We start from the raw sequence: 27,707 nt of genomic DNA on the forward strand, positions 1-27,707 counted from the left end.
ACAAACAGACACACTTCTCCGGACAGCAGACAAACAGACACACTGCCGCAGACAGCAGACAGACAGACACACTGCCGCAGACAGCAGACAAGCTGCCCCGGACAGCCTGCTCACCTTGCCTGCCACAGTGCAGGCCCCGCAGGGAGAAGCCTTCCTTCTCACACAAGGGGTCCAGCCATTTTCACCTCCCCTGGTCCATGCTCAGGAAGTCTGGTTGCCCTGGCAAACTGCAGCTGACACTGAGGTCCCTTTTCACCAAAGATGCACAAGGTGTCCATGCCGAGCCGACATCATTCAGGCTAAGGGCAGAGGAGGTAATGAGGGGTGAGGGAGGATGTGGAGAGAGAGCAGAGAGCTCCTCCTATTCTCCTGCGGCTGCCTCTGCCCCCACAGCACCCACAGATCCCTGGCCCTTCCAGGAGTAAGTCCTGGGCAGGCAGGGCTGGGGTTGGCCTGATCCCACCTGCTTTGCTCTTGGAAAGGACATCAGGTGTGCGCAAAACATCCTTGGAGCCCAGACAACACAGGCATGGCCTGCGTGCCCTCCCAGCACCTGCTGCGATGGCCTCAAGGCCTCTCCAGTCCCGTGCTGCACCATGCCACTCACAGCCCCTGGGTGAGCCCCCTGGAACTGTCTGCATCCCCCAAGCCCCAACAGGAAGAAGGGAAGGGCAGGGAGGCTGACGCTCACTCACTGCCCACTGGGTGCCAGGCTCTGGGCTCAACCCTCTAATATCCACACATCCCATCCTCCCAGCCCCGTGTGGATGGTGGGGTTAAGACCATTCTTTAGATGTGGAAATGAAGGCTCCAGGAGACCACAGGACATGCCCAAGGCAAAGAGCTGGTAGTCCCTGGATTTGGGAATCAAACTCAAGCCCATCTAATCCCAGGGTAGGAAATGTCTCTAAAACGTTGATCAATCGGAAGCTTACGGACTGGAAACTGGGCCAGGTCAGCCCTCGCGGTGGAGTTCAGAGACAGAGAGAAGGTTGCAGGGAGGGGAGAGAACAGGAGGATCCGGGGCCAGGGTGACTTCAGTGACATTCCCTCCCTCCTTCACAAGCACGAAAAACTCGTTTGGAGAAAGGACAGCTTCTGCCTTCCCTACCAGGCAGACAGGGCATTCACTGTGCCAGTGTGAGCAGACACGGCCGGAGGCTCAAGTGCCCTTGCCGAGTGTCCCCACTGCCCTTGGGGAGGCCCCGGCACAGCCCTGCAGAGATGCGAGTAAGAGTGCCCAGTGCCCTCAGCAGATGGGTGGCAGAAAGCAGGAGGAGGAAGAGGGAGCTGACCAATGCCAGGTGTCTTGTTCACTGAGATCAGAACCTCCAACATGCCGAGCAGACCCAGGCCACGTCGCTCGGGGAACAGGACACCAGGGCGCTGTGCTCAAGGCCCGCAGGCTTCACTTCTGGCTCCTGTGAGGGCACGGTATCGTCCAGGCACTTGGCAACGACTCTGCCTACAAATACTGACAAAACCACATCTTCCTTTTAGTTGCCACCAATATTCAGTTTTGTTTTATCCATCATGTCCTCCATATGCATGTAATGAAACATTTGTGAAAATCACTTTAATAATAAACAGGAAATGAACCTAAATATTGCTCTTTTCTCTTATTGGGCAGAAGTCATGAGTTGGGGGGAAATGCTAACTGGAATCCAGAAAAGAAAAAATAATGGAAGAAATTTCATGACGCTATTGAGGACTGAAAGCTACAGTAACCTCTGGAAAACAAAGCAGCGAGCTGGAGATCTAAGTGCAGAGGCAGGGGGCGCCCACATTGAGGGAACAGACATGCTCCCAACTGGCAGAAGGCAAAATGTCCATATTGCAAATCCCATTTCCCCACATAACTCATGATGAAATGAGAGTTCTTTTTTTTTTTTTTCCCCAGACAGAGTCTCGCTCTGTCACCTAGGCTAGAGTGCAGTGGCGCGATCTCCGCTCACTGCAAGCTCCGCCTCCCGGGCTCATGCCAGTCTCCTGCCTCAGCCTCCCAAGTAGCTGGGACTACAGACACCCGCCACCATGCCTGGCTAATTTTTTGTATTTTTTGTAGAGATGGGGTTTCTCTGTGTTAGCCAGGATGGTCTTGACCTCCTGACCTCATGATCCACCCACCTCGGCCTCCCAAAGTGCTGGGATTACAGGCGTGAGCCACCATGCCCAGCCAAGAGTTGTTCTTTGACACTGGGCCTTTAATCTGGAAGTCATGGTCACAGTGAGCCTCAAGGAATGTACGACTCGTCGAAATTAGGCACACAATGCTCTGTGTGTGTGTGTGTGTGTATATGCGCATGCACGGGTACACATTTCTATTTCTCTGGGAATATGGCCCACAGCGTTCCTCAGGTTCTAAAAGAAATCTAGGGCTGGGTGCAGTGGCTCACACCTATAATCCCAGCACTTCGGGAGGCCAAGGCAAGAGGACTGCATGTGTCCAGGAGTTCGAGACCAGCTTGGGCAACATGGCGAGACCCCATCTCTACAAAAAATGAAAAATAAAAAAAAACTGAGCAAAAGACATATACATGCATTTCACAGAAGAAGAAACAGGATGGCCAATTACCATTTGAAAAAGTGCTCAATCTCGTTAATAATAATGGAAATACAGGCTGCTCTGCCTAGGAGTAGTCATGCTTTTGTTTCTTCTCTGATAAACTTGCTTTCACACACACACAAATGGAAGGATAAATTAAGACAACAAAAATATACCATGGTAGCACTGGGTTGGCAAAGAAAAATAAGTGTGATAAAATCAGAATCAGAGAGGACATAGATCAACTGACTACATACAAATGGGGAATCTCTTTTTTATATATATGTTCCAGGAAATATACAAAAATATTCATAGCTTCATATTTATTAGAGCAAAAAGCTTAAGATAACCTAAGGCTCTTAATGAAAGACTGCATCATAGTCACATAATTAAATATTATGTAGCTATGACAGTTAACATCCTGCAACAAAAGGGATATGTCTTAAAAACATCACGTGCAGGAACAAGACCAGGATGTGTGCCCGCACCACTCTGCTGGAGGTCTAGCCAGGACAAGTAGGCAGGAAAAAAATATAAACGGCATCCAGACTGGAACGGAAACAAAATTACCCGTTTCACATGTCCTGATCTTGTATATGGAAAATACTTAAGGAATCCACAAATAATTACTAGAGCTAATGAAATTCACAAGGTTACAGGACATAAGATCAATATATAAAAATCAGTTGTAGGCTGGGCACAGTGGCTCACCCCTGTAATCCCAGCACTTTGGGAGGACAAGGAGGGTGGAGAGCCTGAGCTCAGGAGTTCGAGACCAACCAGGGCAACATGGCAAAGCCTTGTCTCTACCAAAAATACAAAAAATTAGCCAGGCATGGTAGCACACACCTGTGGTCCTAGCTACTGGGGAGGCTGAGGTGAGAGGATCGCTTGAGCCTAGGAGGCAGAGGTTGCAGTGAGCTGACATTCAGCCACTGCACTCCAGCCTGGGTGACAGAGTAAGACCCCGTCTCACAAAAAGAAAAAAGAAATTAAAGAAGATCTGTATTCATGGGTTGGAAGACAGTATTGTTAAGATGACAGTACTCCCCAAATTGGTCTACAGATTCAATGCAGTAATGATCAACATCCTGGCTGGCTTCATGCACAAACTGACATGTGAATCCTAAAATTCATACAGAAATGCAAGGGACCCATAGTAGCCAAACAGTCTTGAAAAAGAACAAAGTTGGAAGATTCACACTTTTCATTTTTAAAACTTACTACAAGCTTACATTAATCAAGATTGTGTGGTACTAGCAGAAGCATAGACCTATAGATCAATAGAATAGAATTCAGAGTCCAGAAATGAACCCTTAAATTTATCATCCATCAGTTGGTTTTCACCGAGAGTGCCAAGATCATTTAATGGGGAAAAAAATAGTCTTTTCAACAAATGGTACTAGGACAACTAGATACCTACATGCAAAAGAAGGAAGTTGGATCCCTACCTCGTACACAAAAAATCAACTCAAAGTGATCAAAGACTGAAATGTAACAGCTAAAACTATAAAACTCTTAGAAACTAAGACAGATAAATAAGTCTTTGGAATCTTGAATTAGGCAGTGGCTTCCTTTTTTTTTTTTAACTTCAATTTTTTATTTCCATTAAGTTTCAGGGGAACAGGTGGTGTTTGAATACATGAGTAAGTTCTTTAGTGGTGATTTCTGAAACCTTGGTGCACCCATCACCCAAGCAGTATACACTGTACCCAGGCAACGGCTTCTTTTTTTTTTTTTTTTTTGAGACGGAGTTTCGCTCGTGTCACCCAGGTTGGAGTGCAATGGTGCAATCTCAGCTCGTCGCAACCTCTGCCTCCCAGGTTCAAGCGATTCTCCTGCCTCAGCCTCCCGAGTAGCTGGGATTACAGGCACGTGCCACAACGCCTGGCTATTTTTTTTGTATTTTTAGTAGAGATGGGGTTTCACCATGTTGGTCAGGCGAGTCTCGAGCTCCTGACCTCAGGTGATCCGGCCGCCATGGCCTCCCAAAGTGCTGGGATTGCAGGCATGAGTCACCGCGCCCAGCGGCAATGGCTTCTTAAATGTAACACACAAATAATAAGCCACCAAAGAAAAAATATATAAATTGGACGTAACAAAAATTGAAAATTTGTACTTCAAAGGGCTCTGTGAAGAAAGTGGAAAGATAGCATAATAGGAAAAAAACCTTTATAAATCATATATCTGATAAGACTCCATCCAGTATCCAGGATATGTAAAGAACTCTTACAACTCAACAATAAGACAAATAACCTAACTTAAAAATGAACAGGCCGGGAGCAGTGGCTGTAATCCCAGCATTTTGGGAAGCCAAGGAAGGCGAATCACCTGAGGTCAGGAGTTTGAGACCAGCCTGACCAACATGATGAAATTGCGTCTCCACTAAAAATACAAAAAAAATTAACCAGGCGTGGTGGCGTGCACCTGTAACCCCAGCTACTTGGGAGGCTGAGGCAGGAGAATTGCTTGAACCCAGGAGGAGGAGGTTGCAGTGAGCCAAGATCGCACCATTACACTCCAACCTGGGCGACGTGAGGGAAACTCCCTCTCAAAAAAAAAAAAAAAAGAGCAAAGAAGGCCAGGCACAGAGGCTCATGCCTGTAATCCCAGCACTTTGGGAGGCCAAGATAAGAGGATCACTTGAGGCCAGGAGTTCAAGACCAGCCTGGGCAATAAAGCAAGACCCTGTCTCTGTATCAACAACAAAAACAATAGACAAAGAGGCCAGGCACAGTGGCTCACATCTGTAATCCAGCACTTTGGGAGGTCGACACCAGTGGATCACTTGAGGCCAGGAGTTCAAGACCAGCCTTCACAACATGACGAAACCCCGTCTCTACAAAAAATACAAAAATTAGCCAGACATGGTGGCACATGCCTATAATCCCAGATACTTGGAAGGCTGAGGCAGGAGAATTGCTTGAACCCAGGTGACAGAGGTTGCAGTGAGCCAAGATCGCACCACTGCACTCCATCCTGGGCAACAGAGCAAGACACCATCTCAATATAAATAAATAAATTATTATTATGTATATATATACTTACCAGTTTATAAAAAACAGTTGGATCCAAATTATTTTTCTGACAAAATGGGAAAAGATTAAACTTTAAGAATTTTTAAAATACGCCAACTTATAAAGATTGTGAGCCAAATTTTGGGTAACACAGCCTAAGTCAGTTACCAATACACTGGGTTGGACCGAGAATAGTGAACTGTGAAAACATGACTGCATTATGTGAGGAGGCCTAAAAGATAGAAGTGACTCCCACCAGTCTGCACAGTATTCTCCTGGACTCAATTTTTTGTTCTTGAAGAAAAGAGTGTTGCCCTTTCTTTTAGTATAGGGAAGAAGTCTTTCCATGAGAACTTCATCTTTTGCTTTTAAGAAACAGCATGAAGTTCATAATGGTTTTCTTTTTGTATCTCCTGGTTGTCAAGTGTTTTTACTTAAATAGTCAGTATTCTGTCTTTCTCTCTTCTTTTTTCCAGTGGTGGGGGTGGGGGGGATTGGTGGCGGTAATGGGAGGAGACAGGTAATTTTATGCTGATTAAATACACATTCAGTGCCTCTTTAGAACATTTCCCCTGAGAAGAATGAGTCAGGATTAACAAAGTGAGCACGGGGGGAAGGGCTTTCTGGCAGAAGACAGAGCACAATGCTTTCCAGGAGCCGAAGACAACTAGAGAGACAGGGACTCACAGCGTGAGGGGAAGAGTGTGATGAAAAGAGCCTGGAAAGGTTGGCAGTGTCTGCTCACACAGAGCCTTGGAACTCACATGAAGAGCTGAACCACAAAGGGTTCCAAGTAGGGATCTGACACAACTGGGTTTACATTTGAGGAGGAGCATGTAAAAGGGGCCTGCCCTGTCAGAGCCTCACATTCTCCTGGTCAAAGGGGCTGGGTCAGGAATGTTCACAGGATCTGACCAGTACCTGAGACAACTGAGACTCAGGCTGTCTTCCCCAGCAGGACGGGATACCTAGGAGAATGTGGGCTGGGCAGGAGCCGCTGAAGCTATCTTATTACCACAAGAGGATGGTCTATTGGAGAGTGAAGCTGAAAGAAAATTATGACAGTGAAGGAGATCTGGCCTGACCAAATCCATCTCGCCTTTAACATCCAAGCTGCCTGTATTAGTCCATTTTCACACTGCTGATGAAGACTGGGCAATTTACAAAAGAAAGGGGTTGAATGGACTTAGAGTCCCACACGGCTGGGGAGCCCTCACAATCATGGCAGAAGACAAGGAGGAGCAAGTCACGTCTTACATGGATGGCAGCGGGCAAAGAGAAAGAGCTTGTGCAGGGAAACTCCCATTTTTTTTTTTTTTTATTTATTGTTTTTAGATGGAGTCTCACTCTGTTGCCCAGGCTGGAGTGCAGTGGCATGATCTCAGCTCACTGCAGCCTCCACCTCCCAGGTTCAAGCAATTCTTCTGCCTCAGCCTCCCGAGTAGCTGGGATTACTGGTGCCCACCACCACACCTGGCTAATTTTTATGTTTTTCAGTACAGACAGGGTTTCACCATGTTGGCCAGGCTGGTCTCAAACTCCTGACCTCAGGTGATCCCCACCTTGGCCTCCCAAAGTGCTGGGATTACAGGTATGAACCACTGCGCCCGGCCTAAAAATAAAAATTATAAGACTGACAAAACAGACTCCTTGTTGCAATAAGATACCGAATTTCAACCTGACTCTGGCATTGCATCACATGCTCTCTGAGGGCTGCCACCTAAGAAACTTCATCTACGTAACAACGGCCTTGGCTTCCACAACCCCTTTATCTTAAGCATTCTTTTCTACTGACTTCTTAAATCTTTAGACAAAGCTTAACTCTGTCAGTCAGCCAACTGCCAATCAGGAAATCTCTGAATCCACCTGTGACCTGAAGCCCCCTCCCCAAGATATTCCACCTTCTTAGATGGAAGCAATGTACACCTTCCAGGTATTGACCTACGTCTTTGCTTGTTAACACCTGTCTCCCTAAAATGTATAAAACCAAACTATAACCCGACCGCCTCAGGCACACTTTCTCAGGACCTCTTGAGACTGTACTCTGGGCCATGGTCACTCGTATTGGCCCAGAATAAACATCTTTAAATATTTTACAGAATTAGTTTTTTCATCAAGTGTCAAAGACAACAGGTTTCAGTCTGCATGGTTGCTGATAATAAAATAATTGTAAGTATGACATATACTATCTACATAGTCATGACTATAAGGCATGAGATATAATATAGTCAGGCTGTGTACAGTGGCTCACGCCTGTAATCCTAGCACTTTGGGAGGCCGTGGTAGGTGGATTGCTTGAGGTCAGTTTGGAGCCGGGTGTGATGGTGCGCACCTGTAGTCCCAGTTTTGAGACCAGCCTGGCCAACATGGTAAAAACCCGTCTCTACTAAAAATACAAAAATTAGCCGGGTGTGATGGTGCGCGCCTGTAGTCCCAGTTACTTGGGAGGCGGAGGCATAAGAATCGCTTTAGCCCAGCAGGCAGAGGCTGCAGTGAGCTGAGATTGCACCGTTGCACTCCAACCTGGTCAACATGCGAAACTCCATCTCAAAATAAATAGATAATATAGTAAAATAGCATCACAATGCTGGGCATGGGGCATGCTGGCTCACACCTGTAATTCCCGCACTTTGGGAGGCCAAGACAGGAGGATCGCTTGAAATAAGGAGTTTGAGACCAGCCTGGGCAACAAAGCAAGACCTCAACTCTATAAAAGGAATTTTTAATTAGCCAGGTGTAGTGGTACACACCTAGTGTACCTCCCAGCTACTTGGGAGGCTGAGGCAGGAAGATCTCTTGAACCCAGGAGTTCAGGACTGCAGTGAGCTATGATAGGACCACTGCACTCTAGCCTGGGTGACAGAGGAAAACCCTGATTCAGAAAAAAAAAAAAAGAAAAAATATATATAGATGGAATTTTGCAATGATCAGGTCTATGAAGAAGATATTTCTTACCTAATTGCAATATAATATTGTTATTTACTGAATAGTCACAGTGAGATCCTGCTGCCCCTGCCTACTTACAACCTGAGTTGTGCCTGTTCTGTATCCTGCAAGATACATGGAGCCTTAGGGAAATTATAGGTCAGGTGTAAATGAAATGTGTGGGAAATGGAGGCAATGGTTCCACTCTACATTGTATAGAGAAGGCTGAACACTTTTGCGGCCATGGTGGTTTTGTCCCCTTTAATGTGGTATAAGTCTAGTTCATACATTAATATTTAATATTTTATTCCTACTGTGCAACATAACTTTTTCAGGAGCAATAAACTAAAACAAAAACATTCCAGAAACTCATATTTCATTATAAATTAAGTTCTGAATTTCGATTTCTCAAAGTTGATTATGAAGGTGAAACTTCCACAAAATGTCAATCTTTACCTTCCATCATGGAGGTCAAAGATAGACCACCAGCCTCAAACAAGATGATAAAATTCTGATTCAGAAGCATCACATCTATCAAAAGTTAGTAATTATTTTAAGACTGTGCCTGAAAACAAGAAGTGGATCTGCAGAAGTGGATTTACATATCATCCTGTAAATCATGACTCTTCTCTTAGATAAAATTTTTCCTCAGAAAAGTACTTCAGTGTGATAGTATTAATAACATGTTTTTCTGACTGGGCGAGGTGGCTCACATCTGTAATCACAGCACTTTGGGAGGCTGAGGTGGACGGATCACTTGAGGCCAGGAGTTTGAGACCAGCTTGGACAACATGGTGCAACTCTGTCCCTACTAAAAATCCAAAAATTAGCTGGGTGTGGTGGTGCATGCCTGTAATCCCAGCTACTTGGGAGTCTGAGGCACGAGGATTGCTTGAACCCAGGAGAGGGAGGTTGCAGTGAGCCGAGATCACGCCACGGTACTCCAGCCTGGGCCACAGAGCAAGATGAGACTGTGTCTCAAAAAACAAACAAAAAGGCCATTGCAGTGCCTCACACCTGTAATCCCAGCACTTTGGGAGGCCAAGGAGGGTAGATCACCTGAGGTCAGGAGTTCAAGGTCAGCCTGGACAACATGGTGAAACCCCGTCTCTACTAAAAATACAAAATTTAGCTGGGCATGGTGGTGCACACCTGTAGTCCCAGCTACTTGGGAGGCTGTGGCAGGAGAATTGCTTGAACCTGCAAGGTGGAGTTCCAGCATGGGCGATAGAGCCAGACTCCATTTCAAAAAAAAATAGGCCAGGCGCGATGGCACACGCCTGTCATCCCAGCACTTTGGGAGGCCGAGGTGTGTGGATCACCTAAGGTCCTAAGGTCAGGAGTTCGAGACCAGCCTGACATGGTGAAACCCCATCTCTACTAAATACAAAAAATTAGCCAGGCATGGTGGCACACACCTGTAGGCCCAGCTACTTGGGAGGCTGAGGCAGGAGAATCACTTGAACCCGGGAGGCAGAGGATGCAGTGAGCCGAGACTGCACCATTGCACTCCATCCAGCCTGGGCAACAGGGGCAGAACTCTGTCTCTAAATAAATAAATAAATAAATAAGCCGGGTGCGGTGGCTCAAGCCTGTAATCCCAGCACTTTGGGAGGCCGAGACGGGCGGATCACGAGGTCAGGAGATCGAGACCATCCTGGCTAACACGGTGAAACCCCGTCTCTACTAAAAAATACAAAAAACTAGCCGGGCGAGGTGGCGGGCGCCTGTAGTCCCAGCTACTCGGGAGGCTGAGGCAGGAGAATGGCGTAAACCTGGGAGGCAGAGCTTGCAGTGAGCTGAGATCCGGCCACTGCACTCCAGCCCGGGCGACAGAGCAAGACTTCCTCTCAAAAATAAATAAATAAATAAATAAATAAATAAATAAATAAAATGCTTTTCTCTGCAGCCCTCGCCAACTTGAGTTTGGAAATTTGAGCCTTTGCAGACCCACCTGCTTCCTACAATGGAATTGAACAAGTCTGAACTGGCGCATTTCGTTCAAACTCAGTTCAAACATGTTATCAAAATAGCATCTGAAACTCAAAAAAATTCTCAGCCTTTGTTTTTTTAGCAAATTACAATTCTTACAACATTGCAAACAGGAAGACATTAAAATATATCCCTATGGAGCAATAAAACTCAATGAAAGTTCAAAAGAGAATGTCTTTTGAAAGTCTGTAACTGAACTGTTTTTGTCTTTTTTTTTTTTTTTTTTTTTTTTTTGAGGTGGAGTCTCGCTCTGTCACCCAGGCTGGAGTGCAGTGGCCAGATCTCTGCTCACTGCAAGCTCCGCCTCCCAGATTTATGCCATTCTCCTGCCTCAGCCTCCCGAGTAGCTGGGACTACAGGCGCCCGCCACCTCGCCCGGCTAGTTTTTTGTATTTTTTTTTTTGGTAGAGACGGGGTTTCACTGTGTTAGCCAGGATGGTCTCGATCTCCTGACCTCGTGATCCGCCCGTCTCGGCCTCCCAAAGTGCTGGGATTACAGGCTTGAGCCACCGCGCCCGGCCTGTTTTTGTCTTTTTTTTTTTTTTTTTTGAGACGGAGTCTGGCTCTGTCGCCCGGGCTGGAGTGCAGTGGCCGGATCTCAGCTCACTGCAAGCTCCGCCCCCCGGGTTTACGCCATTCTCCTGCCTCAGCCTCCCGAGTAGCTGGGACTACAGGCGCCCACCACCTCGCCCGGCTATTTTTTTTTTTTTTTTAGTAGAGATTTTCACCGTGTTCGCCAGGATGGTCTCGATCTCCTGACCTCGTGATCCGCCCGTCTCGGCCTCCCAAAATGCTGGGATTACAGGCTTGAGCCACCGCGCCCGGCCCTGTTTTTGTCTTTTAAAGAGGGAGTCTCGCTATGTTGCGGAGGCTGGACTTGAATTCTTGGGCTCAAGCGATCCTCCCGCCTCAGCCTCCCGAGTAACTGGGACTACAGACGCGGCCACCACCCCCAGTTCAACATCCCGACATGTAGGAGTAAACTCTTCTGACAGGTACACTTGGTCTTAATTGGATCAACTGACATTCTGAATCCAAATATAATTGAGAAGGGCCACGATTTTGCAGCATCCAAATCTGGTGAAGCACTCACAAGAATCGAGAGTTCCTTACTCCCCGGGGGCGGGGGCCTGCGAGCCCTGTGTGCCTGGTGCAGGAACAGCAGCGCCGCGTCACCCAGTTCCCCCTTCCGGGCAGTAGGTGGAGCCTCTTCCTGTCCTGACAGCGCCGGACATAGGCACCCAGCCCTCCCGGCATTCCCCTGGGTCGCCGCAGGCTGAGCGAGAAAAGCTCCGCCCCCATCGGGTGCGCGTGCGCACACGGCGGCAGCCAAACTGCAGGCGCCGCCGCAGGCGCGCGCCCCCTCCCTGCAAGCTCGCGCGCTCACGCACGCGCCCCGCTGACGCGCAGGGCCTGCCCGGGGGCCGCGGCGAACCGGGCTGGAGGCGGGCTGGGGGCGGGACGAGGGCGGGGCGGGGAGGGCCGGCAGGAGGGCGGGGCCGAGGGGGGCCGGGAGGAGGGCAGGGCAGGGCAGGGCGGGGTAGGGGGCGGTGGGGAGGAGGGCGGGGCCTGGGGGGGCGGTGCTGGCGGCCGGGGGCGCCGAAGCGGGAGGGCAGGGCCGGCGGGCGGCGCTGGAGTCGGCGCGGGTGTAGGCGCCATGGAGGCCGAGCGGCGTCCGGAGCGCCCGCCTGCGGAGCGTAGCAGCCCGGGCCAGACGCCGGAGGAGGGCGCGGAGGCCTTGGCGGAGTTCGCGGCGCTGCACGGCCCGGCGCTGCGCGCTTCGGGGGTCCCCGAACGTTACTGGGGCCGCCTCCTGCACAAGCTGGAGCACGAGGTGCGGGGAAGGGCGGCGGGCACGTGCGGCTGCCGGGGTGGGAGCGCGGCGGGAGCCCGCGGCGCGGGGCAGGAAAGGGCGCTCTTGGGCGGCGGGAGCCGCGCTGAGCCACCCCGACCGCGTTCTGGCAGTTCTGGAGCGGCGTGGAGTTGAGCGCCGAGGAGTGACAGCAGGAGACCAGGGTACCTGCGGCCCTGATCTGCCTGGGCCCGAGGCCGGCCGAGGGCTGCGGTGGAAACTTTAGGTCCTCCACACACGCGAGCCTCACAAACCCCTTTGAGGAGTGAAACTCATCTCTCCCACTTCACAGATGAGAACACTGCGGCTCCGAGGGTCCCTTCAGAGGGATTCTTTCAGCCGCTGCCTCACAGGGACAACGGGAACCCCGTGAATTTGTGTGACTGTAAGTGTTGGGTTCACCGAATTCAGTGTTTTTTCATTTTATTTGAGCCTCGGGTTCCCCTCATCTTGCAGGTTAAAGAAAACAGGCTGTGAGAGGTGGAGGAGAAATCTAAAGAAAAATGGAAAAGGTCGAGAAGCCTCTAGGTTCTCTCCCTTTTTGTGAGGACGGCCCATCCTGCTCACCTGCCTCCTCCACTCCAAAGCGTTTCCCACTGTCCTGGCTGGGGATGAGCCCTGGATTTTGATTGCGTACCCAGGGGCTGAAGCCACAGCGCCTTCCCGGGCTGGCTGGGGGGTCTTTTCTTTAGCTGGGACCCGGCATCTCCTCCAGGTGCCGCCTCCCCGACTGAGATGAGCCAAGTGGCCCAAGTGATGAAGTGGAACCCCAGAGCCAAGAACAGGGACCCGGGCCGGGAGCTAGGAGTCCCTGAGCCTGGCTGCTGGCCAGACCCTACGGTCTCTGAGCCAGTTTTTCTCTGTGTAATCCTGGTTGGACTAGGAACCTTCCTGCGGGAAACGTACAGTGAGTGGCACCTCCTTATGCTACAGTGTCACAGAGAGTTTCCTCTGCCCCTCACTTCTGCCATATGCTTTCCGAGGCCCACTCTGGTCCCAGGCCTGTGCTGGGTGGAAGGGACCCTGGTTTGTTCGTGGGGACAAAAGATTTCCCATGTGCTGGGTGAAAGGAGCACGGTGGGAATGACCAGCTCCTGCCCAGCCAGCTTCCATGGCAGCACGCCCTCCCTCGGGCAGTCACTCGCCCATCTGAGTCCTGTTCTCCATCCGGGAAGGGGATGGTGAGACTCCAGCTGGCTCCCACAGTATTGGAGGGATGGGAGGTGGCATGAGAAATATGCCCGGCACACAGGGTGGTCGCCACCGCATCGCGTCCCCTGCCCAGGCTGCCCTGCCTGCTGTTGCCCTACTAAGGGGCAGCAAGTGTTTTTACGTGACCCTCCCCAGCCATTAAGGGCAGAGCTGAGTCACTGCTTTACCAGACACAAACTTGCAGCTCTTCCGAGGGAAGCCTCCCGCCGCTGCTGCTGGCCCAGGTGTGGGGGAGGCCGCCAGAAGCAGCAGCACCACCTGCCAGTGCCGTGGGCCCTTCCAGCCCTGGCCATCAGCCCTCCTGCCTCACCTTAGGCTGGCTGCCCTGGAAAGGATGGGGAAGTTTTTTTTTTTTTTTTTTTGAGACGGAGTCTGCTCTGCCACCCAGGCTGGAGTGCAGTGGAGTGATCTCGGCTCACTGCAAGCTCCGCCTCCCAGGTTCAAACGATTGTCCTGCCTCAACCTTACCTAAGTAGCTGGGATTACAGGCGTGCACCACCACACCTAGCTAGTTTTTGTATTTTTAATAGAGATGGGGTTTCACCATGTTGGTCAGGCTGGTCTCGAACTCCTGACCTCATGATCTGCCCTCGGCCTCCCAAAGTGTTGGGATTACAGGTGTGAGGCACCGCGCCCGGCCGAAGAGATGTTTTTAAAATGTCTACTCTTCTGTCTGCACAAGAAACCACCCCCCTTATCTCCTGGGGAGCTCTTCCAGTCCTGCCACGAAGGGGTTGTGGTTACCCCCATTTCACAGCTGGGTTGAAGCCAAGGCAGGCTTGAGGCAGGCTCTCTCCCTCAGCCTCAGACTGTCCCCTGGGGATTTGGGCTACTGGGGCGGAAGCCTGAGGTCTGGATTCCAGCCCTCTGAGCCTCCCCCCAGTCCTAAACTGGAGAAGGCAGTAGCCTCCCCGGACCCACCTTGAGGACTCAAGGAGAACTGGACGCCCCTTGTCTCAGGTGCCTTGTCTCTCACGTGACCCCTGGTTTGCTCCACCCTGGACTATCTGCCTCCAGGCCTTCGCTCTTACTCTTCCCTCTGCCTGGAGTTCCTTTCTGTCCTCACCCTGTAGCCTCATGTTTAAATCTTCCCTCTGGTTATGGTTCCTCATCCATAAAGTCTTCCCAGGCCCTCCAGGCCCCAGAGCAAATTTACCTGATACTCTCAGGTGACCTAGAACTTACTCAGCCATGAGCTCCCTGAGCGAGACCATGAGTGATTCATCCTCATGCCACCAAAGGGCAAGTCCTGCCCGGTGCACAAAAGCTGCCTGCACCTGAGTAGTTAACTAGTTTCCAACTGCCGTTTTTAATCGAGTCGTGGGAAATAGGTGATCAGGAGGAACTGGCCTTTGTTGAGCCTCCACTGTGTGCCAGGACTTTTATGCACGCTGTTTGATTTCATTCCGTCAGTGTCCTGAAAGGTGGATGACACCCACTCTCACAGGTGAAGAAACAGTCTCAGAAGCGTAACAATGGCACCCCGTGCTTATAGAGCATTTGCTGTGGCCGGGCCCCACTCTGAGCTCTGGGTATGAATCATCTGATCCTCCCAGTAGTCCTCAGAGAGAGGTTCTGTTATTCCCATTGTGTGGATGAGGAAACACCCACGGGATAGTTAAGTAACTTGTTCAAGGTCACTTGTCTAGGAAGTGGTGAAACCGAGATTTGAACCCACACAGCCTGACTCCAGAATCTGCCCGGAAGCCCTCCTTGCCGGCTTGTGGCAGACAGTGCGTGAGTGTGGCTGGGCCAGGGACCCCTCTGCTCCACGCACACCGAAAGAGGTCACTTGCCTGCTTGACTAGCCATGTGAGGCAGGACCAAGGCCCTTATCTTCCCGTCCCACCTTGACCTGGGGCCTCACTTCCTGTTGGCCTGGAGTGGGTGGGGCTGGGCTGGAGGAGGCTTCTCTGTGAGTTGACTCAGCTGTCCTAGTGTTGAAGAGTTCTTCTGTGAGGGGCACATTGGGGTGTGCCCCCAGCCACCAAGATCCTGACTCTTGCATTGACTTCTCTGCCTTTGGGGCCTCTCTTTCCCTGTAATGTGAAGAGGGTGGACTACAGATACCTCCAGCCTGTCCTCGAGGTCCCATCTCCATGCACAGCATCCCATGGGACAAGGGGCTCTGGATGACAGCTCAGGCGATGGTGGGGTATGTTAGGTCCCCATTCTGACCCTGAAATCTCCAGGAGCTTCAATCTGCCCGCCCATAAGACTGTGTGTAGTTGCATTAAACGGGTCCCACTCCTCTGAAGGAGACAAGTTTGTCCTTGAGGCCTGGGTATGGCACCTTGGGTGGCTTTCTGGAGCTGGTGGTGAAGGCATTAGGGGTAGGGTCTCCTGCCCATGCCCCTGCTGACCTGAGCTCTGGCCCCCAGGTTTTCGACGCTGGGGAAGTGTTTGGGATCATGCAAGTGGAGGAAGTGGAAGAGGAAGAGGACGAGGCTGCCCGGGAGGTGCGGAAGAAGCAGCCCAACCCGGGGAGCGAGCTGTGCTACAAGGTCATCGTGACCAGGGAGAGCGGGCTCCAGGCAGCCAACCCCAACAGGTAGGAGCCTGGCCAGAGACACCACCACGACCTTCACCTGGTGAAAGGTGGGAGATGCGGTAATGCAGATTCTCCTGGGCCCTGCACCTCCGCTGGACACCTTCCTCAGGACGGCTTTGTGGCAAGCACATGTGGCCAGCGGTGTGTCCATCCGGGCTTCAGAGTAGTGTCCATGGCAACACAGAGCATTCCTGTGGTGACCGGATGGACTGTGGCCTGACAGCCTCTCCCAGCAGTCTCATTGTCACAGTGGTCCTGCTACAGGGCATTAGGAGTTCGTTTTGCCCGAGGTCACCCTCCAGGTTAAGGGTGCAGGTCAGCCTTACTCCTCCCCAGTCACAGCCCCTTTCTGGTCCTGCTGAATTGGAATCTGGGCTGGGCCCTGGAACACCTGAGGACCTGAGACCCAGAGCAGGCCTGGCCTTGCCAAGGGCCATGGAGTAGTTAGGGCAGAGCTGAGACTGTACCGCAGGCTTCCTGCCCCTAGGGACCAAGAGTGGCTATCCCTAGGACAGGCCTGCAGGCCCCTCTGCCAAAGGTTTTGTGGACCCTCGGAGAAACTTGCTGGGTGCCTGTGTCCATGCACAGCTCTTTGGGCAGAGGTCTGGTCTCTTCTGCAGAGCTTCTCCCGCCTCCTCCTCCAGCTGTGAGTGGGCAGTAGCAAGTCACCCCAGAAATACGGAGAGCCCAGCACCCCCGCCCATGCGTGCTCGGGCTCACCCTCCCCTTCAGGTTCAGTGAAGTAAGTTCTGTGCCGCTCAGGCCCAGGAACAGGTGAATTCAATGCAGTGGCTGCCCTTGGAGCTCCCAGCTCACGTTCTCTCTCGGGCCTACAACCACAGAACCCGCTGCTAGCCGTGTTGTGGGTGGTGGGAAGCTGGGAATCCAGAGTCTTGGATTTGGAGGCTGAGCGTTCATTTCAGCCCTACCTGCTTCTGGGCCTTTCTGCTTCCAAAGTCTCCCCTGATTGCCAGGCCCCAACAAGCTCTCCATCCTCATCCCCATGCCTCTCTTTGTACAGTACCCCTTGTTGCACCTGCCAAGGGTCACCCCTAAGGCCTGGCTCTGCCCTGCATCCTGTGGTCACCCACGGTAGCACAAGCGCAAGAGTAAACCCACTTATTTTAGGACGGGCCAACAAAACTCATGTAAGCACAAGAAGATAAATACTCCTGAACTTGCCCCCCAGCCTAAGAACTGGAACATTGGCTGTCCCTTTCATTTTAAAAAGGGGACAGAGACGGAGGCAAGCTGGGGGCTGCTTTGCCCATTAGACACCTGTTTGGTGCCTCCTAATCCGGCAGGACTCTGGGAGGATTATGGTCAGCCCTGTGTCCTACGGGGTAGGGACGGCTCGTCCTGTGCCACAGCCCCAACATGCTTCTGTAGGAGCTCAGCTGCAGGGATCCTGTGTGCGGGGACTGGACGCCTCTCCCACAGAAAAGCCTTGGTGCTTCCAGAAGACCTGGCTGCGTGGGTGAGGCGTGTGGTAGCCCCCGTGCTGTCTGCCTGCGCTGGCCTCCGGCGTGTAGAGCCTTCGCTTTTGTTGAGCAGCTGTGGTGTGCCCGGCCTGCAGGCAGCAAGATAGGAAGCATGGGCCAGCCCTGCAGTGGTCCGAAGTCCAGGTTCATGCTAGTGACTGCTGGTGTGTTTATTGCAAGTGCTTGGTGGACAGTAGGGATACCACATATCTGGTCTCATCTGCTGCTTGTGACAGCCTAGTGACAGGCGGTAGAGACCCCTGCTACGCTGTTTGAGAAGCTTGAAGAGGAGGAGGCACTTGCTCAGGATCACACAGGCAGTGAACAGCAGCGCCAGCACCTGACCCAGGCTCACTGGAGTCCAAACTGGGCATAACTATGGCACCCGGTAGACCAGATCTCAGGAAGCTTGAGTCCTGGTCCCAACACAGCCCTGGGCCTCTTCCTCCCCCGACTTCCCTTTGCCCTGTGCCTGCCCGGCAGCCTCACATTGTGGCCTCTGCCTGCAGCATCTTCCTCATCGACCATGCCTGGACGTGCCGTGTGGAGCATGCACGCCAGCAGCTGCAGCAGGTGCCTGGGCTGCTGCACCGCATGGCCAACCTGATGGGCATTGAGTTCCACGGTGAGCTGCCCAGTGCGGAGGCTGTGGCCCTGGTACTGGAGGAGATGTGGAAGTTCAACCAGACCTACCAGCTGGCCCATGGGGTGAGTGGGTAGCTGGGCCCCGGGGACGGGGAGGACAGGCATGGGCACAGACCTCTGCTGCCCTGTGCCATCAGGCCGGGTGAGGGGCTGTCCAGAGCAAATAGCTCACTTTCTGCTGTGACTTCCTAAGGAGCATGCTATCCTGGGCACCTCTGAGCTCACAGGACGCAGCCCTCTCACACTCCTAAACTCAGAGTGCCCAGATGACTCAGCTGCCGCTTTCCTGGCGCCTCTGATTCTGTCACTCTCTTAAAAGCCCTCAACCGTCCCTCACCCACCCCCGTTGGCCTCTCCGCGGACTCACCCCGTGCTCCAGCCCCTCACCACTCTTAGTTCAGGAAAAGACTCCTGCTTGTTTCTCATGATTTTAGCTTAGATGTCACCTCCTCCAGGGAGCCTTCCTTGAGCTCAAAGACTACTCCCCCCACCCCCCAGTTACCCACAAACCCAGATACAACCCTACGGGTGCTGGGCTGTGTGCCTTGTTACCAAACGCCCTTTTACCACGAGTTGTCACACTGCGTTACCCAGGCCTGTGTCCTGGTCTGCAAAGGCAGGGCTGCTGTCCCGGAGCCCCTAGCTTAGCTAAAGGGCCTGGGGTATATGTGAGAGGGCCTCCAAGATCAGAGAGGTGGCTGTGGGCTGATGGGTGCTCGATGTCTGGGTTCCGGAAGGGAGTTCCAGTAGGTGGACCGGTGAGCGAGCAGTGCCATGTGTGCTCTGTCTGCAGACAGCCGAGGAGAAGATGCCGGTGTGGTATATCATGGACGAGTTCGGTTCGCGGATCCAGCACGCGGACGTGCCCAGTTTCGCCACGGCACCCTTCTTCTACATGCCCCAGCAGCTGGCCTACACGCTGCTGTGGCCCCTGAGGGACCTGGACACTGGCGGTAAGTCCAGCACCTGCCCACCCTGGAAGAGGAGCCTCAGCCCAGTGTCCTGTCACCCTCTCTGATGGGCACGCGTGTCTTGGCACAGAGGAGGTGACCCGAGACTTTGCCTACGGAGAGACAGACCCCCTGATCCGGAAGTGCATGCTGCTGCCCTGGGCCCCCACCGACATGCTGGACCTCAGCTCCTGCACGCCTGAGCCACCCGCCGAGCACTACCAGGTGCGGCCCTCCCCGACCCCCAGGCCTGTCTGGTAGCTTCCAGAATGTTCTCTGTGCAGACACCAAATATTATTTAACCCCAGCCGGGTGCCAGGCCCTGAGCCAGTTACCATGGGAGGCAGAGAGAGTTCTGGGAGCCTCTGAGAGACGACGGGCTCAGAGAGTGAACACAAGCTGCCTGCGGATGTGCGACTGGGGCTCCAGATCCCAGGGTGCCTGGTGCTGGTGTCCGTCCTCAGGGGGTCCATGCTGCTCCCTCAGGAAGGAGGGGGCTATGCAGTTGGTCTTAGCCGTGAACCCCACTCAGCCCCGTCCTCATCTCACCAAGGCACAGAAACACCCTGTGTTCACATATCGCGTGCCTCCCTCACTCAGCAGGCCTGCAAGTTACCATCATGGTCACTGTTATTGATAACAAAAGTGCTTTCAGTCTCGGTCAGGGCCCCGAGGGACCCAGCTGGGCCACTCGGAAGTGCCTGGCTGGAGGTAAGAGCTCATCCAGGCCCCATACAAGGAGGCTGGCGGGTTAGGGAGCCAGAGTTGACGAGGCTCCAGTGCCAGGGGAGGAAGAGGAGCCTATGGGAACATAGCCACCTCCAGGACAGTCAGGGCTGGGTAGGGGGTTCCTACCCTGACCTGTCTCTCCTCCTTCCCTTCCCCTCTCATCTGTTGCTGCTTCCGTAGGCTGCAACCAGCCTACAGGGGAGCCTGTGCTTAGTACTTTGTGGCCATGTGCCACTCAGTTCCTTACAATTTTACAGTTCTGTTTTTATCTTCATTTTACTGAGGATGAGGACATTGAGACACAGAGAGGTTAAGTCACTTGCCAAGGGTCACACAGCAGGTGGAAGAGCCGGAGTCCAGAACCAAGGGAACCTGGAGGCTTGTGGGCTGAGGCTGCAGGCTTGCCCCACGGTGACCGAAGTCGTCCTTTTTGCACACCAGGCGCTCACTAAGTGCCTCGGAGGGTTGCAGGAAGGGTTAGATGAGTGGGCGCGTGGAGTGGTGGTGTGCTTGTGAGGGCACTCCTCACTGCAGGGGTGGGCTGTAGGGGGGCCTCCTTTCACTTTCGGTCTAAGTCATTGATGATTGAACCAACCATGCCAAAAACAAGGGGGTCAGTCTTATTGGTTCAAAGGGTGCTTACAAGCCTCCCGGAGCCCCTGCACCAGGAAGGTGCTTAGTACACGTTTGCCTGAAAAAGTGAATGCGTTTGTGGATGCAACTGGAGGGACAAACGCTTCCTGGTCTTGGGCTTGTTTGTTAATGGAACATGAACTAAAAGTTCGTGTTTTTCCTTGGGAAGCTCTGCGCTGACCAGGAAAAGGAGAAGATACAAGGCCAGGTGTCCTTGTTTTTTTCCCATTTGACCCTTCACAATCAGGTCTGTGCTCTGGGCCCAGGATTGCCTGTATCGATTAGCTATGGCTGGGTAACAAGTAACTCCAAAACGTAGCACCTTAAAACAGCAAACATTTATTCTCTCACACGATTTCTGTGGGCCAGGAGTTCAGGAGTGGCTCAGCGGGGTGCCTCTGGCCTCAGGTCTCCCTCGAGGTACACAGGCTGCCCATCGGGCTGTGGACCCGCTTCTGTACAGCATATGTGCATGCCTGCTGTGTTGGTGCTGGCTGTTGGCAGGAGGCCTGCGCTCCCTGCCTTGTGGGCCTCTCTGTAGGAGTGCTCAGGTGTCCCCAGGATGTGGCACCTGGTTTCTCCCAGCGAAGGCGATCCGAGGGAGAGAGCGAAGAGGAAGCCTTGGGCTTCATGGCCTTGTCACAGAAGCAACCCTGTCCCTCCCACCCTTTTCCTGCTTATTAGAAGCAACTCAGAGATGGATGCGGCTCTGCCTTTGGAAGAGAGTGTCAAAGAGTTTGTAGGCATGTTTTAATTAATTTTTTTTTTTTTTTTTTTTTAAAGATGAGGTCTTGCTTTTGTCCAGGCTAGAGTACAGTGGCATCATCCTAGCTAACTGCCACCTCTAATTCCTGGGTTCAGGCAATCCTCCTGCCTCAGCCTCCCAAGTAGCTGGAATTCCAGGCAACGGCCACCAAGCCCCACTAATTATTTAATTTTTCTGTAGAGACGGGTCTCAGTATGTTGTCCAGGCTGGTCCTACACGCCTGGGCTCAGGCACTCCTCCCTCTCAGCTTCCCAAAGTGCAGGCATTACTGGCTTGAGCCACCATGTGCAGCCACATGGCCATGTTTTAAATCATCACACTGCTGAAGCTCCGGACAGCCCTCGGGGCTCCTCCCAGGAGCAGTTTAGCACCTTCTTTCCCGTGTGATTTCGAGGTAGCACTGAGAAGATGTGCAACAATGTTTACCTTGTTCTTCTGACACCAAACTAAGACCTGAGGGGCCTGGACCCCCAGAATCCTGGGGTGAGGGGGTGGTTAGAGGCTTTGGGGTATTGGGAGGGAGGAGCAGCCATATGCCCCGTGAGGCCATAGTACCTGACGCCAGGCAGGGAGCCTTGTGTCCCCTCCCTCTCTTCCTTTACTTTTTTTTTTTTTTTTTTGAGATGGAGTCTCACACTCTTTCCCAGGCTGGAGTGTAGTGGTGCGATCTCGGCTCACTGCAACCTCCGCCTCCTGGGTTCAAGCGATTCTCCTGCCTCAGCCTCCTGAGTAGTTGGGATTACAGGCACACGCCATCACACCCAGCTAATTTTTATATTCTTAGTAGAGTCGGGGTTTTGCCATGTTGGCCAGGCTGGTCTTGAACTCTTGACATCATGTGATCCACCTGCCTTGGCCTCTCAAAGTGCTGGGATTATGGGAATAAGCCACCACGCCCGGCCTTTCCCTCCCTTCCTTGACCTCATCTCTACCTCCGATGTGTTTCCTTCTAGGCCATTCTGGAGGAAAACAAGGAGAAGCTGCCACTTGACATCAACCCCGTAGTGCACCCCCACGACCACATCTTCAAGTGCGTAGCCCCCACTCCTTAGCCTGAGACTTGTCCCCAGTCGCCGCCTCCCACTCTTCGTGGTTCCCACAGCCCCAGAACAGTGCTTGGCACATGGCGCACAGCAAGTCAGCTGTGTCCTGTCTGGGCGCTGCAGCGACAAGTGCAGGGAGTAGTTCTTGGGATCCCAGAGAAAATGCCACGGAAAGTGCAAGAGTGAGCAGGGCTTTCTGGAGTTTTTTTTTTTTTTTTTTTTTGAGACGGAGTCTCCCTCTGTCACCAAGGCTGGAGTGCAGTGGCACGATCTCAGCTCACTGCAACCTCCGCCTCCCAGGTTTCACACCTCACCCGTGAGGCCAGGCGTGGTGGCTCACGCCTGTGATCCCAGCAGTTTGGGAGGCCGAGCCAGGCGGGTCACCTGAGGTCGGGAGTTCAACACCAGCCTGGCCAGCATGATGAAACCCCGTCTCTACTAAAAATACAAAAAAAAAAAAAAGTATGGCGCGGTGGCGGGCGCCTGTAATCACAGCTACTCGGGAGGCTAAGGAGGAAGAATCGTTTGAAGACTCTTCCTGCAGTGAGCTGAGATCAGACCACGGCACTCCAGCCTGGGCTACAGAGCAAGACTCCTTCTTAAAAAAAAAATAAAATAAAAACATCCTTGAGGCCGGGCGCGGTGGCTCAAGCCTGTAATCCCAGCACTTTGGGAGGCCGAGACGGGTGGATCACAAGGTCAGGAGATCGAGACCATCCTGGCGAACACGGTGAAACCCCGTCTCTACTAAGAAATACAAAAAATAGCCGGGCGAGGTGGCGGGCGCCTGTAGTCCCAGTTACTTGGGAGGCTGAGGCAGGAGAATGGCGTAAACCCGGGAGGCGGAGCTTGCAGTGACCTGAGATCCGGCCACTGCACTCCAGCCCGGGCGACAGAGCGAGACTCCGCCTCAAAAAAAAAAAAAAAAAAAAAAATCCTTGAAAGTTAAAAATAGGAGGCCGGGCGCGGTGGCTCAAGCCTGTAATCCCAGCACTTTGGGAGGCCGAGACGGGCGGATCACGAGGTCGGGAGATCAAGACCATCCTGGCTAACACGGTGAAACCCCCTCTCTACTAAAAAAATACAAAAAACTAGCCGGGCGAGGTGGCAGGCGCCTGTAGTCCCAGCTACTCGGGAGGCTGAGGCAGGAGAATGGTGTGAACCCGGGAGGCGAAGCTTGCAGTGAGCGGAGATCTGGCCACTGCACTCCAGCCTGGGCGACACAGCGAGACTCCGTCTCAAAAAAAAAAAAAAAAAAAAAAAAAAGAAAGTTAAAAATAGGAATAGGCCATGGAAATGCTGGCAGTGGGTAAAGGGTCCCCTGGGCAGAAGCATTGGCCACCACCAGTCCCCATCCCACCCCGTCCTCTGGGCACCAAGGGGTCCCGTTACCAACCCTGCATGCCATGGGGCTGCTCCACTTACCCGGATGCCATGCTCATCCAGTCCTGGAACCCGACACCAGCCAGGCCTGTGCGTGCCGGCCCTCCCCAAAGCAGGGAGCCTTTGCTGGCTGGGAACATGCTGGGCACCTACAACAGGCACCCGGGCTGCCAGGAGGGGCCCCTCCCGAGAGGCTGCAGGTGTGGCTGGTGAGTTAAGGAAGGCCAGGCCGGCAGGTCCAGGCTGGACACCTTGTGGAAACAGGCACAGGTGAGGACCCAGAGATGCAGAGCAGGTTCCGCCTTAGCCTTCACAGGAGCCCCTCCCTGAGGCTCCCAGATACTCCCCTTGGCTGCCTAAATTTGCTCCAGCCAGGAACAGGCAGCCTGCTCCCCTCTGTCCCCTCCACCGGGCCTGAGGGCTTTCCTCCTGCTGGCCTCTGCCCCAGCTGGGCAGCCCAGGGGCTCTTGCTGAGACATGAGTCTGGTGGTGACCTGGCCAGGGCCTAAGGTCCCTCCACCTCCTCTGGGGCAGAGGCCTCATGGAGGCCCTTGGTGTGCCCGTGTGAAATTGGAGGCCCTGAGTTCATCCTTTTTCCATGTGAGAGGAAAGAACTAGCACATAATAAACACCCAAATTATGCCATTTAATTTTAACGACAAATGTGAGGTGGACGGTGTGGTCCAGTCCTGAAGATGGGGAACCAGGAGTCACAAGGGTACGGGTTGCCCCCCTCCCTCGGCAGATCAGAGGGAGCAGGTTCTGAACCTGGGCTGTCCAACATCGTGACTCAAACCCAGAACTCGCCTCTGCCTCATTAGCTTCAAAACAGGGAGGGGAGTCCCTGAGCTAGGGCTGGTGCTGGAGTCCCACTTGGACACTCGGGAGCCGGGGTCACCCAGCTCGGGCTGTCCCCCCAGGGTCTACACGGACGTGCAGCAGGTGGCCAGCAGCCTCACCCACCCGCGCTTCACCCTCACCCAGAGCGAGGCAGACGCTGACATCCTGTTCAACTTCTCACACTTCAAGGACTACAGGTGAGGGCACCTCTGGCCACAGGAGTCCTCCCAGTCAGGGCCTCTAGGCACCGCCGGCCTCCCCTTGAGCTGGCGCACCTGCCTCCGCCCTGCAGGAAACTCAGCCAGGAGAGGCCGGGCGTGCTGCTGAACCAGTTCCCCTGCGAAAACCTGCTGACTGTCAAGGACTGCCTGGCCTCCATAGCGCGCCGGGCCGGCGGCCCCGAGGGCCCACCCTGGCTGCCCCGAACCTTCAACCTGCGCACCGAGCTGCCCCAGTTTGTCAGCTACTTCCAGCAGCGGGAAAGGTGGTAAGTCTCAGACACGGCATCGGCGCGCTCCATGGCCCTTTCCCCCAGCCCAGCCTCTGTGTCCACCTGCTCCTCCGTGAGCACCCACTGTGGAAACCGTGGTGCGGGAGCCGAGCTCTGGGTCCCGAATGTCACGGCTGGCCTCATGGACTGCAGGACCTCTCCAGGCTTTTGCTGGGGCTGTCCTCTCCACTGCAGCGCAGCTCCCTGGGCTCTGGCCAACCCCTCCTCGTTCCCCAAGCCCCTGCCTCTGACAGCTCCGCTCTGGTGCCCACTCAGCTCCCAAGGAGAAGTGGGCCACCCACTTCTGCTGCTGTGTCCTGGGGTGGCACCATCTGGGAACACAGGCCCCAGGTGCCACCCAGACAGCCCTTCTGCTCCCCAGGGGCGAGGACAACCACTGGATCTGCAAGCCCTGGAACCTGGCTCGCAGCCTGGACACCCACGTCACCAAGAGCCTGCACAGCATCATCCGGCACCGAGAGAGCACCCCAAAGGTGGGCCCTGCAGCCCAGGAGCCCCGGGGCTCAGGGCCCTGGCTGGACAGTGAGAGGTGGGGCAGAGGGGACCAAGTGTCATGGTCCTCATGGACAGGTCCAGGCTGGGCAAGGTGGCTTACACCTATAATCTCAGCACTCTGGGAAGTGGAGGAGGAACACTTGAGCCCAGGGGATTGAGGCTGCAGTGAGCTGTGATCGTGCCACTGCGCTCCACCCTGGGTGACAGAGCAAGACCCTGTCTTTAAAAAAAGAACTGTCGGCCAGGCGCGGTGGCTCAAGCCTGTAATCCCAGCACTTTGGGAGGTCGAGACGGGCGGATCACGAGGTCAGGAGATCGAGACCATCCTGGCTAACACGGTGAAACCCCGTCTCTACTAAAAAAAATACAAAAAACTAGCCGGACAAGGTGGCGGGCGCCTGTAGTCCCAGCTACTCGGGAGGCTGAGGCAGGAGAATGGCGTGAACCCAGGAGGCGGAGCTTGCAGTGAGCTGAGATCCGGCCACTGCACTCCAGCCTGGGCGACAGAGCGAGACTCCGTCTCAAAAAAAAAAAAAAAAAAAAAAAAAAACAATAAAAAAAGAACTGTCCTGGGTGCATCTACCCTCCAAGTCCCTACCACATGGCATGCCAGGTATGGCTGCCCAGCATGATGAGGTGGCTGAGCCTGGACAAGGAGCCTCTCAGAGCCGTGGTAAAGATTCGTAGTGAGGGGACATCCAGAGGCAGTATCAGGATTGCAGGGCACAGAATCCGCCTGGGCTGTATACCTTGTCAGAGGCTGGCAGGAAATGCACCACAAGGAGGATTGGAATGGAGACTTCAGGCCGTGGGGTGGGGGTGGATGGAATTATGGGTGAGAATTTATATTCCATTTCAATTAAAAATGGTTATAAAGACTTTGCTGCAGAGCGTGGTGGCTCACGCCTATAATCCCAGCACTTTGGGAGGCCAAGGTGGGCAGATCACCTGAGGTCAGGAGTTCGAAACCAGCCAGGCCAAAATGGAGAAACCCCTTTCTGCTAAAAATACAGAAATTAGCTGGGGGTGGTGGTGGGCACCTGTAATCCCAGCTACTTGGGAGGCTGAGGCAGGAGAATCACTTGAACCTGGGAGGCGGAGGTTGCAGTGAGCTGAGATTATGCCATTGCACTCCAGCCTCGGTGACAGAATGAAATTACATCTCAAAAAAAAAAAAAAAAAGGACCGGGCACAGGCACAGTGGCTCACACCTGTAATCCCAGCACTTGGGGAGGCCGAGGCGGGCAGATCACAAGGTCAGGAGATCGAGACCATCCTGGCCCACACGGTGAAACCCCATCTCTACTAAAAATACAAAAACTTAACTGGGCATGGTGGCAGGCACCTGTAGTCCCAGCTACTCAGGAGGCTGAGGCGGGAGAATGGCCTGAACCCGGGAGGCGGGGCTTGCAGTGAGCCCAGATCATGCCACTGCACTCCAGCCTGGGCGACAGAGTGAGACCGTCTCAAAATAAAAAAAGACTTTGCAGCAACCTCGGCAGGTTTGAAAAGGCAGAAGGAGGAGTAAAGTGCAGCCCTGTCTTTGCCCCCGCGTGGTTTTGTGTGCTCAGGAGCCCCAGAGTGCTCTGTCCTGGCCCAGCAGAGGGGAGACGAGGGCCACCAGTGAGCTTGCGCCTGTGTCCTCCAGGTTGTGTCCAAGTACATTGAAAGTCCTGTATTGTTCCTTCGAGAAGACGTGGGAAAGGTGAAGTTTGACATCCGCTACGTCGTGCTGCTGCGGTCAGTGAAGCCCCTGCGGTTGTTCGTGTATGACGTGTTCTGGCTGCGGTTCTCCAACCGGTAAGTGGAGGGCCGGCTGGGTCCAGGGTCAGGGAGCTGGGGGACCGGGTGGAGGTAGTGGGTGGGCGATGGGCCCTTTTCGGAATCAGAAAGTGTAGTTGGAAGGTGCCCTCCATCACTCACCCCGCGAGCGGCCCTTGGAGCTTGTCTCCCTTCGTGGTAGTTGGCGGTGACTTGCCCTGCCCACATCACATCAGAGTTCTGGCGTTGCCCACAGTAATGGATGTGAACATTCTTTGTAAAAGAACCAGGTGCCGTTTTTATGGACCTGCAGAGACTTCACAGCTAGTATCTCACTCACCTCCACCCCAGCTCAGTGAGGCCGTGGGGCTCCCCC

At 53.5% G+C, this 27,707-nt stretch overlaps 2 protein-coding genes across 2 annotated transcripts in view; one reads left to right on the forward strand and one right to left on the reverse strand.

Annotated features, from left to right (window-relative positions):
* MPPED1 (metallophosphoesterase domain containing 1) overlaps positions 1–27,707 on the reverse strand; it is an 822,621-nt gene that overhangs the window by 313,779 nt on the left and 481,135 nt on the right. The gene's annotated exons all lie outside the window — the stretch shown is intronic.
* TTLL12 (tubulin tyrosine ligase like 12) overlaps positions 1–27,707 on the forward strand; it is a 91,828-nt gene that overhangs the window by 58,576 nt on the left and 5,545 nt on the right. Inside the window, 10 exon segments of the mRNA XM_050805854.1 lie at positions 12,103–12,313; positions 15,925–16,094; positions 18,085–18,283; positions 19,014–19,173; positions 19,262–19,395; positions 22,252–22,328; positions 24,645–24,761; positions 24,857–25,051; positions 25,437–25,548; positions 27,219–27,370. Of these exon segments, the coding sequence (XP_050661811.1) occupies positions 12,137–12,313; positions 15,925–16,094; positions 18,085–18,283; positions 19,014–19,173; positions 19,262–19,395; positions 22,252–22,328; positions 24,645–24,761; positions 24,857–25,051; positions 25,437–25,548; positions 27,219–27,370 (1,493 nt within the window). The 5' untranslated portion in view covers positions 12,103–12,136.

Source organism: Macaca thibetana, chromosome 10, assembly GCF_024542745.1.
Source record: "Macaca thibetana thibetana isolate TM-01 chromosome 10, ASM2454274v1, whole genome shotgun sequence".
NCBI classification, from domain to species: domain Eukaryota; kingdom Metazoa; phylum Chordata; class Mammalia; order Primates; family Cercopithecidae; genus Macaca; species Macaca thibetana.